Source organism: Mustela nigripes, chromosome 13 (assembly GCF_022355385.1).
Source record: "Mustela nigripes isolate SB6536 chromosome 13, MUSNIG.SB6536, whole genome shotgun sequence".
Classification (NCBI taxonomy): Eukaryota; Metazoa; Chordata; class Mammalia; order Carnivora; family Mustelidae; genus Mustela; species Mustela nigripes.
Genome location: NC_081569.1, coordinates 116,966,331 through 116,977,948, shown reverse-complemented (window position 1 = coordinate 116,977,948; position 11,618 = coordinate 116,966,331). Strand labels below are relative to the sequence as shown.

The 11,618-nt window shown below is 51.3% G+C and overlaps 1 protein-coding gene across 3 annotated transcripts in view; it reads right to left on the bottom strand.

The window, feature by feature from the left end:
• Positions 1-11,618, bottom strand: part of NRDE2 (NRDE-2, necessary for RNA interference, domain containing) — a 53,836-nt gene that overhangs the window by 7,772 nt on the left and 34,446 nt on the right. For 2 of the 3 annotated variants that reach the window (XR_009399173.1, XM_059373531.1), the window contains exons 9-14: positions 8,129-8,304; positions 5,327-5,697; positions 4,934-4,976; positions 3,681-4,561; positions 2,492-2,630; positions 112-183 (exon numbers count right to left, since the gene is read on the bottom strand). Coding sequence is in view for 2 of the 3 variants with exons in the window: in XM_059373531.1 (XP_059229514.1) it covers positions 112-183; positions 2,492-2,630; positions 3,681-4,561; positions 4,934-4,976; positions 5,327-5,697; positions 8,129-8,304 (1,682 nt within the window). In the remaining variant the exon portion in view is untranslated. Of the gene's footprint in view, positions 1-111; positions 184-2,491; positions 2,631-3,680; positions 4,562-4,933; positions 4,977-5,310; positions 5,698-8,128; positions 8,305-11,618 lie in introns of all 3 variants that reach the window. The other variant, XM_059373532.1, reaches the window with a different exon arrangement.

The following is an 11,618-nucleotide window of genomic DNA, read 5'->3' as shown; positions in this document are numbered from 1 at the left end:
CTCCCTATGACGTGGTCCAGGATGTGCCCTGTCCCTAGGGATGGGGATGAGTGGGCCCCAAGGCTGGATGGGCACTGGGCATGTGCAGGTCTCATGATCTCTGGGACTTACCTTTGCCCAAGGACAATTCTGAAGAGCTTTGTAGAACACGCCTTTGCTCCTTTCTTTGTTTCCCAAGGAAACCTGAGGCAGAGAGGAGAATTAAAGGATTAACTGAGGCAGAGAGCGTAAGGCCACAGAAACCACCCTGTCCTGATCTGCATGGGGGCTCAGCGGGGGGGGGGGGGGCAGCCAGCCCAGGGAGGGGGACAGCTGGCACCGTCACAGTGGCTACTGGGCAGGGGTCCAGGTGCCACAGGGCACTCTCGGGGCCATTGCTGTGCGGTGTTTCCCCTGCACCGATGGACCCAGAGGAGACTGGGCCCTCTGATTTCTGACCAGTCTACCTCCTCCTCCACTGGGGACCACAGTGCCTTGTGTCAGAACGGTGCCTAGAGCGAGGCCGTGTGTGTGAGACGAGGCTGATGACTTTACACACACACAATGTCTGTCGTAACACTTGCCATTTTCTAAAACCTTAGAGGAATGAGACAACCAGCATCACCGAGTCAGCACCTAACTAATAAAAATAAACTCCTGGTCAGGAATTTCAGTCTGACAGCCCACCCACCTCCTCCAGGCTCCCATTCCTATAGGGAGAGCCTTCTAGGTGCCGCTGGCTCTTCTACCAGGTGGCTGGTGCATGGCCTCTGGCACGGGACTGACTCGCAGAACCTGGGGGACGCATCTCGAGACTGTGGCTCAGGCTCTCTGTCCACCAGGGACGGCTGCCCTTCCTTTTCAGTTCCCTCAGGTTAAGCCCCGCAGAAACAGACTAACTTGGACCATAGTCAGCACCTGGGACAACAGGACTCCGCCACCCCCAGAGCCAGCCGCTGAGCCCAGGGACGCCTGCCTTTCCTCCCCTCCAGGCCTCCCAAAACTGGACTTCTCTGAATTCACACGCAAGGAACCAGTACCAGCTGGCCTTCCTTCACACACCAGAATAGTTCAATATCCTCTCATAAACTTAGGACACTGTTTTCTTGTTCTTGAAAGAAGGAAAAATTGCACGACTGTCCATTCTTAGGCACTGTATCTGTGGGGCTCACTGATAACCCGGAACCCAGCAAATTCAGCTACATCAGTTAGCGGGACTCGAATGCAAACCACTCCCAGATTCCCTCCATCAGCCACTGGAGAAGGCCTAGGCTCGGTTAAGCATCTGCCTTCAGTTCGGGTCGTGATCCCAGGGGCCTGGGATCGAGCCCCCCATCAGGCTCTGCTCAGCTGGGAACCTGCTTCTCTGTCTCCCTCTGCCTGCCGCTCCCCCTGCTTGTTCTCTGACAAATAAATAAATAAAATCTTACATATTAAAAAAACAAAAACCACACAGACTTTTGGATTAGTTCAACTCGATACCGACTTCAGCCAGCAAGGTTGTGCCTCCTCGTCCTCAGCGTGCCTGTAAGCTGCTGTCCGGACATCCCGTGTCCTCCTCGCCGCTCAGAGGAAGCCCACCAAACCGAAGTCTGAAGTCTAAGATGGGGAAGGCCCAAGTGCTCCTACCCATAGCTTACTTTCTCCACATCCCTTGATACCCAACTCTGTCATGCTTCTATTGGAAAAGTTCAAATTCTTTGACTGCCTTGAGAATTTATCCAGTGGAAATAAGCAGAGAGACGAGGAAGGTCACTCCCGGCTTCTGAAAAGTACAGCATTCATCAGCGATCCCTTGGATGGGATTCACTAGCCTTTAGTGGAAACACTCGAGTGGCCTAGGAGACTACATTTCCAAAAAACCACGCGACTTGGCAGATAAATTCCAGGAAGTGCATGGGATGGATTTATCCATCCCAACGCCAGGTCCTTAATGAAAGGCAAAGTCAACCCACAGACTCCACGAGGCCCAGGAAGCACCTTCCAGCCTCCACACGCAGAGTAACACGATCAGATGGCATCTCTGAGTGAAAACAAGCTCCTCTGTCAAGAGGAGAGAAAGACCCATTGTCAAATTTACATTCTAGGGTGAATCTTACTTTAACGACAGAGCAGAATCAGAACCTGGGAATTCTTATGAACAGATGAGAGAGAATGAAGGTCTCTTTCTAATGAAAGCTCTTAGGCCACTTCCAAGTTGTTACTTGAGGAAGTCAACCCTGAGAGAGCCGCACGAGGTTCCACTGCGAACCACCCAGCGATGATTCCATTCCCATCACTCTGCCAAAGCCCCCAGGAGCGATGCAGCCTGCATTCCCCCCCCCACAATGTCCAGAGCGACCTGACATGACTCCACCAGGATCCTTGGATGGGTTCATCGAGGCTGACAAGGTGTGGGGGAAAAGTAGGCCCTACCAGCTTTCCTGGCCGGTGGTCATTATGCACATTCTCCCCTACACGGAGGAAGCAACAGAACTCTACAGAAAAACAGAAACGCTAAACATTTTCTTACCAAAAAGTTCAAATACATTCTCCACAGCAAAGGGCACAGGCGGCCATGGTCACTCTGCAACGTGCTTTCAAACAGGGCTCTGATCCGATGAGCCAAGCCGGTCTCGGGAATCGTGGCATGGATCTCTCTGCCATCCACCCTGCAAGACAAAGGCTCGTGTTTCTCCAAGACCAGTTTTCATGCCCCCCACCACTGGCGCTGGCGGAAGAGGAGCGTTAGTGACTGCCAATGCCCACTCTGGCAGGATCAGTGTGTCAGGTACAGTGCCATCCCCCGGTCTGGGGGTCCTGGGGGCGCAGGCTGCAGACATGACGGGGCCCCTCCAAGGCCGGAGGAAGGCAGTGCCCAGGCTTCTGTGCTCTCTATGCCAGAGTCCACCTAGAACTCACACACGATCTCCCTGCATCTCCGCTCTCTAGAGCCAAGCCCACCCTTTACTCAGCAGAATGCGAATGCTACCTGATGGGAGGAAAGTCCTTCCGACTCAGGGGACATAGAGTGAATAAAATCCCAATGGAAGAAATAAAAAAACAAAGCAACACATTCTTCAGAGGCAACGCTGAGTCATCGGCTGATAAGAGGTCAGAGCGAAGCCACTGTGATAGTCACTTAACCTTCAGACACACCCTCACCGGATCAAGAGACGACCTGACCTGTAGAACAGAATGCGGTCATCGCCAGTGATAACAACAGAGGCCAGTAACTCTCTCACACTCCCTCTTGCTCAGCCCCTCCCTGCCTGGCCCCTCTGAGCAGTCCTCGCAGGAGGCTACCGTTCACCCCGAAGGGGAACCTATTCGAGGGGACGGGACTTACCCAAGGCCACACAGCTGGGATGTGGAAGAGCTGGGATCTGAATCCACAGTCCGACTCCGGAGCCCCTGCTCTTGCCCATCGTGCTGTCCCCACCGCTGCTCAGACAGCAGATGCCTGACTGGACCCCCACACGCCATCAGCAACGTTCAGGAGCCCAAACGCATGGCCCAGGCAGACAGCCATGAGAGCCCCTAACAAAGCCACTGCAGTCCTCTTCCAAGAGGTCATCCCACGTCACCAGGACACCCACAGCAGAGCTCTGGGCACTGGCCCGTATTTGCTTCTGGATCCCAGAGGCCTCACAGGGCAGCGGGGTCACAGCAAACACACCACAAAGGCTTGTGGACAAGACGGACAAGATGTCCGAACCTACCTCTGAACGGTCTCCACCAGCCTCTTCCTCATTTTCTCAGCTTCAATCGCGAACAACCAAGGCTCCAAGGCTTTGGCGGACCTGGTAACAGCATCGAAGAACCTTCTGGTCTTACTGGCTGCGTGGGACTTGCTTTGAACCTGTATGTAGGCCCTCCAGAGAAGCTGGTTGTCTGGGTACAGCTGTATCGCCTCTGAGAGCGCCTGGCGCAGGGGAGCCAGGGGGTAAACGTGGACCCTGGTGTGGAACCGGAGCAAGCCCGTGTGCAGCAGCGTGACAGCCTCGAGTACGCCGCCCGGGCACACCGAGCCCCGCAGCCCCGCACACACCTGCTCGTAGAGCCGCACGGCCGCCTCGATGCCTACAGTCACATACTGGAAGAGCAGGAAGCACTTGGCCAGGCTCGCGAGGCGGGCAGGAGCTGAAGCGGAGCCACAGCTCTGCCCCAGGCAGTCCTGCAGCGCGTGCTCGTAAGCCTTCCGGGCTTTCAGGACATGAACGGCCGAGACCGGCCCCGAGTAGGGCCCATAGGGCCCATTCTCCGTCAGTCTGGTCAGTACGTGCACGGCCCGGGCCGCGGTGGTCCCCCTCACATCGGCCGAGAGCTCCAGCTCCAGCTCCAGCTGCGCGTAGAGGAGGCCGAGCTCCCAGAGCTCGGACCCCCTCGGTTCCCCGCCGCCCGCCAGGCTGAGCGCCGTGTCAAACACCTTCCTGGCGTCCTCCGTGTTGCCGAGCAGCCACTCCAGATGTGCATACTGCTTCCAGAGGCAGAAATCGTTGCGGTTTTCTGGCTCCTTAAGGAGATTTTTGGCGAGTTTTTTGCAGTTCTTTCCTTGGGACTTTAACCTCTTCTTGTTTTTAGTGTGCAGACACCAAATGACCTGTAAGTAAAAAGAAAAGGACTCCTGTGTGCTCTGTTATTTTCAAGCAACCCCTCTGTCCTGTCCGCTTCAGAAAGCCACACGGGCGTCTACACTTCCTTCCTGCATCACAGGGTAGCCAATCATGTGGGATCCCTGAGCTGGACAACAAATCAGGATTGAACCAAGGTTACTGGCGCCCCCAAACGACAGCATCCAGGCTTCCACTGGAAACCTCGGTAAACGAGGCTCGTCTGGTCCAAGTATCTTTCTCCAGTGACAGGAGGCCACCAAATTTTCTTACACACTATTTTTCAGAACATGTCCCCGTGTGTGCAATCCGTGTAGTTCATTTAAGCGCCAGAGCTCTGGACGTTAAGATTCAATACTAACCAGTGGCCAGCAGAGGGCAGAAGAGTCCATCCTAGAAAAACACCTAACAGATAGCGATGAAGAGTGAGGTAAGTAAGTAGCTTGTTTTATCTTTTAATAAACCCGGAAACCCCCAACCCCCGCCTAAGCCTGAGTCTTCACAGTAACTGCTCGTATAATCCCAGATATCTGGCACAAGAGTGAACACAACAAACAGCTCCAGTCACTGGCGAGCAGCATACACAGGGCCCCTCCCACACCCCTCAGCAGGGGCAGCCACATACTGAAGCCTGGGGGCTCTGAGAACAAGAAGGGGCCAAAGCCCAGTGCTGAGGAACACCAAGAGCCCCGAGATCGTGTCTGAAGCCCCCGCACGGAGCAGGGGAGGCCAGAGTTACCTTCGCCATCTCGTACCGTAGCCAGGAGAAGCAGAGCTGGGACCTCTCCTGGCCTGAAAACAGAGGCATCACAAGGTGAAAGACATTGCGGATGAACTCCTCGCCCTCTCGACTGTGACCTCGGGTCCAGCGACGGCAGTCCAGGGGGTCTGAGCGGCCAACACAGCTGATGCCATTGAAGGAGAGGTTGAGGAAAGTCAATGGCTTTTCATCATGAAGCCCGTTATCGAAGATGCTGTTCTCATCCATGGCCAGGTAGACGCAGGAGGCCGGGGTGCTGAAGCCACAAGGCACACCCAGGAACTGCAGAAAGGCTTTGACCAGCTGGAACTGAAGATCCGGTCTGGAGAGCTGGATCAGAGACTGTGCGATGTCATCGAACAGCACCTGTAACAGAGAGGCGGTTGAGGCAGCCCGCTCAGGGGTGCAGTTTGTTCACTGTGACAGACCAGAGACAAGGCTTCGCGACTTTTCCTGGGGCCCTTTCATGTGGGTGTGCTGATGATTCAACATTACTCTTATTAAACTTTAAACAGACAAGAGCTAGGTTTCCTGCAAGATGTAAAAAAGCCAAAGGCCTCATCAGGCACCGGAGAGATGGAGGGGAGCTGGCGGGGGGCTGGTGGCATTGTCACGCTGCCCAGGCACCGGCAGGAGGAGGCAGTACCATGAATGGGCTTAAGCCAAAACCTTCCAAAGGAGCCTAATGAATTCATAGAAAATCTAGGATCGTACTCACTCCTGAAAGCACACATAACTGCTTTTGTAGTTACTCTAATAAATTACAATCACCCGAACTGTTTATTAAGGTAGAAAATAAGGGGACGCCTAGGTAGCTCAGCTGGTTAAGCAGCTGCCTTCGGCTCAGGTCATGATCCCAGCGTCCTGGGATCAAGTCCCACATCGGGCTCCCTGCTCAGCGGGGAGCCTGCTTCTCCCTCTGCCTCTGCCTGCCACTCTGTGCTCACTCTCTCTGACAAATAAATAAATAAAATCTTAAAAAAAAAAAAAAAGATAGAAAATAAGAATTTTATTATTTGGGGGCACCTGGGTGGCACAGTGGGTTGAGAATCAGACCCTTGGTTTAGGCTCAGGTCCTGATCTCAGGGTTGTGAGATGGAGCCCTGCGTCATGCTCTGCGCTCAGCACAAAGTCTGCTTGAGATCCTCTCTCCCTCTCCCCCTCTATCCCTGCCCCCTTCTCTAAAAATAATAAATCTTTAAAAAAAAAAAAAAGAATTCTATTATTTGGTGGCTTCTTCATACAAAATTGCCTTCAGAAATGAAAAACAGGCTAAAAGATAGATAAACAGCAGTGAGGCAGGAAGAAGACTCCAGCAGCCATGGGCCGTGGCAAGCGCAGTTCAAGGCCAAACGCTCAGTGGACCCGTCCGCAGCTGATTTCATGCCGCCACTTTAAAGTGTGAGGCCGTAGAGGCTGGCCTCTGTCTCAGGGCACAGCTGACCTGCTTGGTCTCCAAGGCTCCCAGCAGAGAGGAAGCCAAAGCGTGAGCACAGAAAAATTGGACTCCCTGGGGGCCTCCTCAGAACTGTCAATTCATCGGAAAGCTTCTCTCCTCCACGCTCTGATTAGAAAAAAAGCTAAGGGACAAGGAACTGCTCAGAGTGGAAGTTTGTTCCAGAAACGAGCTTCCAGACAACCACTGGCACTCTAAGCCTCAGACTAACTTCTGGCCAGGTGACCCTGAACGCTAGAAAACCATCGACCACCGCACGCCCTGCTCTTCCTGATGCATGGCGCCAGCCAGGAAAGGGACACCCTGTGCACACTCGCCGCAGGCCATGCATGCAGCATCGCAGAGCTGAGCGGCGGCTTCCCCGGCATCGGCCCCTCCTTCCCACCTGGAGCTCCCCAGTTCCCTGGGTCCCGACCATATCTGCCACTCCTCAAACATTCTGGGCACTCGTGTTGGTCGCTGTGCCTGGAGCAGAAGAGCCAGCATCAAATAGTCATTCGATATCTGGGAATGTCAACTGAGCAGTCAGCACAGGAAAGGCACGGTCCGTGCACCAGTGGTCCCGCAGGGAGGGAAATAGGCAAAAACCCCCACCCTGGCAGCACGTAAATCGCAAGGAGGGTCGCAGACAACAGACCAGGCCAGAGCTCGTGAGCCTCGGGACCGCAAACACCTGCTGGTCTGTGCCTAGAGCGTGTTGCATGGCAAGCAGTACGGCCAGGTCTTAGAAAACTGGGTCCTTTTCAGGCTCCAAGTAAAAGCTCTTCCTTTATTTTAACATAAAACTTTCAGAGCTGCCGGCTACCAGTGCAGCACAGGCCACGTCGCTCCACAACAGCAAACGAGACAACGTAAGTGCCTGGTGCACCCCAGCGGCTCCAGGAACGGGAGCTGCTTCCCCAGTGTAGCGACTGTCCCAGCTCAGCCTCTATATCCAGGTCCCCTTGTCCCTCCAAGTCAAACCTATCCGCCTCCTCTCTGAGGATACAAGAGTGCGATGGGGAACGTGGACAGAGCTACATAACCACGTCTTGAAAACCCTGAGTCCTCAGGCTTCCATGTGAAAAACTAGCCAGCTAACTGGAAGACCATCTCCGGAGAGGCCTTCCCTCCTACTTGGGAAAAGGAACTATCCGGTCAGGTTCCTCCACGCTCCCACATCACCAGTGGGCAGTGAGGTTTCCAGAAACAGGAACAAGAGGTCAGAAGCAAGCTCACCTCTCCCAAGCCAGGCTAGTGCCCCAAGCACCCGGCAAGCTTCCTGCAGGCAAGGAAAGCCCGTGAGAATGGGCAGAGGAGAAGGACCCGGCAGCTGGCCTCCCACCCGGGGGGGACACTCGCCTGTCTCTCGGGGTCCTCACAGTCTTCCTCGGTTTGCTTCCTGGTCTTATCAGGGCGCCACGGCCGCCAGTGCCTCTGGTCTCGGGACCGCTCAGCGGCAAGCCAGATTTGCCACCTGGGCAGACTCTTATCTCGGATTTCCTGGTCCTCGTCTTCTGGCTCATCATCGTCATCATCTAGATGAGAACAAAACTTTTAGCTCACACCTCACCAGCAAATAAAACCACCACTCACATTCCACCGGTCTGTGATGCCACCTCCTGTGGGTCTTTGGAGTGCCAAGATGAGTAAGACCCAGGCCCAGCCTTCTGGAACATTCAGGGACTCCGAGGCACTGAGGGACTCTCCTATCACCAGTCAGGTTCCCAAAAAACCCTGGCAGTTAGCCAATGGAATCAGATGATCTGTAATGTTATCACAGCAATTAAAATGGGAACACACCTATTCTAGAACAACACTACCGGAACTTTCTATGATGATGACTTATTATATACCTTATGTGTCTACTATGGTAGCAACCAACACATGTGACTTAGTGGGCACCTGAAATGTAGCTGGCAGCACAACTCAATTTTTTACTTTATTTCATCTTAATTAAAACGGCCACATATGGCTAATGCCTAATGTACTGGACAACACCGTTCCAGAAAGCTACACGACACTTAGTAACAGCACGGGTTTAGATTTCCTAAAGCCATCGGGATTTTCAGCCAGTGGCCTTATGATCACAACCTGTGTTCACTTCTCCAAAAAAGTCAATTCAAGATACCCTGTACTTTCACTTTGTTTCCTTACTCTGAACATGCAAAACGGGAGAGGAGAAAAGTCTTCAGTCTTCTATAAAGTTTACTATTTAAAAATAAATAGTGTTTAGAAAATGGTATGGCTACCCCAGAAAACAAGTGGGCAGTTTCTTATATAATTAAACATGCACTTACTACAAGACCGGCAACTGCACTCTTGGATGCTGATCCCAGAAAAATGAAAACCTACATACACACAAACACCTGAACACTAATACCCACAGCAGCCTTATTCATAACAGCCAATCTCTGGAAACACTCCCAGCGTCCCTCAGTAGATTAACAGAGAAATTTGACATCTACACCATGGACCATTACTCACAGTAAATCACCCTGAAAAACTACAGATGCGTGTAGCAATTCGGACGGATCTCGGGGGTAATGTTAAGTGGAAAAAAGCCAATCGTAGTATACTACACAGAAAACCTACGTTGGTGAGAATATGGAGAAACTGGAACTCTTGTGCACCAATGGTGGGAATGCAAAATAGCGCAGTCCTGTGACTAGTCTGGGAGCTCCTTAAAGGTTTTCTTTTTTTTTAAAGATTTTATTTAAAAAAAAAAAATTATTGGGCGCCTGGGTGGCTCAGTGGGTTAAGCCGCTGCCTTCGGCTTAGGTCATGATCTCGGGGTCCTGGGATTGAGTCCCGCATCGGGCTCTCTGCTTGGCAGGGAGCCTGCTTCCTCCTCTCTCTCTCTCTGCCTGCCTCTCTGCCTACTTGTAATCTCTGTCAAATAAATAAATAAATCTTTAAAAAAAAATTATTTATTTGTCAGAGAGAGAAAACATGAGCAGGGGAGAGGCAGAGGAAGAGGGAGAAGCAGGGGGAGCAGCAGGCAGAGCAGCGAGAGGAGAAGCAGGCTCCCCGCTGAACAGGGGGCCCGACTCAGGGCTCGATCTCAGGACTTCTGAGATCCTTCTGAGAGGCCTTCTCCCTCGCCACAACCCCCAACCCCACCGACTGTGCATGTGCATGCACTCTCTCTCAAGTGAATAAAATCTTTTAAAAAATAAATAACAGGGCGCCTGGGTGGCTCAGGTGGTTAAGCCGCTGCCTTCGGCTCAGGTCATGATCTCAGGGTCCTGGGATCGAGTCCCACATCGGGCTCTCTGCTCAGCATAGGGCCTGCTTCCCTTCCTCTCTCTGTGATCTCTTCCTTTCCTCTCTCCTACTGTGATCTCTCTCTGTCAAATAAATAAATAAAATCTTTAAAAAAAATAAAATAAAATAAAAAAATAAAAAATAAATAACAAAAACTCCACAGAATTTAAATGTGTGAAGTATGTATTAACTTTCTAAATCCAATATTCTATCTAAACGCTCTTCTGAATTCTCAAAGAAAACTAAAATTTAACCATTTATCACCTTTTTCTAAAGACGTACATGCAAGGTAATTCTTTAATCGCACTGATAAAAACTCTCACCCTAAGAGAAATTATCCTGTGAGTCACATATCTAGCTTAGATATCTGTATTTATTACATTATAAATTCCAAAGATTACATGATTTTGGAAAGACACACATAAATATATAACAATAGAGACTAAGAGAAAATGAGGGTGAGAGAGAGGAAGTAGCGATACATGAAAAAATGCCTCAGAATCAACGGTGAATACCAGCCACTCGCTCAATGCCAACCTCATCAAGATGGGACAAAGAAAACTAAAAAATAAAGGGAAACAAGGAATAGTTATCAACGAGTTTTCTGGAAGCAGTATTCCCGGGACACCGCTGTGAGAATTCTACTTCAGTTTCATAGAGATGCAGAATGTGATGAACCTTAGAACGCAGATTCTGTGCATTCTAGGAGACATGCTCATTAAAACAAACAAACAAAAAAAAAAATCCCAAAAAACAAAAACCTAAAAACAGAGAACCACCCCGAGCTGGTACTCAAAAGTCACTACTAAAAAGACTTCTTGGGGAGTTTGGGTGACTCAGTTGGTTGAGTGTCTGACCCTTGATTTCAGCTCGGATTGTGACCTTGGAGTTGTGGAACTGAGCCTGGTGTCCTGCTCCACGCTTGGCATGGAGTCTGCCTGAGAGTCTCTCCCTCTGGCCCTGCCTCCGCCCCTCCTCCCACCACCTACTCTCTCTCTTAAAGAAAAAAGACTTCTATTTTGGGGTCCTTCATGTGGTCTTGCAGACTTTAGCAGTAGCTAAAAGGGTAATATCTACTTCCACTTTGCCTTGCAACTTATTTTTCCTCACATATGAAATCATTGGTTAGCCTGAGAGTGCTGCCGGTTCTTTCTGGGAGGGAACACTCCAGGAAAGTAGCCGAGCTAAGGGAGGACTGCCTGACTCTGCTAGTGCCACAGAGAGAAAAACAACTCCCAACACCCAAAGGGCCAGAGATGCCACCTGGCCTAGAACCAGGGCTAGTACCAAGTTTTCATTCCTTGAAGAAACCAAGGCCCAGGAAGGTGACATCTGTGAGAAGAAGCCAGACAGGCCTGGGCCTCGCTTTCCCTCTCACTTTCAACAAAACCAGGGGGAGAAGCAATTCCTGAAGAGCCGGGCATGGTGCTGACCAAGATGGCAGCCGTACCCACGTGGCTATGGAGCACTTGAAAGCAGCTAGTCTGAATGAAACATGCCGTAAAGTGTAAAATACACTCCAGATTTCAAAGAGTTCATATTAAAAAAAAAAAAAAAAAAGGCAAAATATCTCATTTTTTTTTAA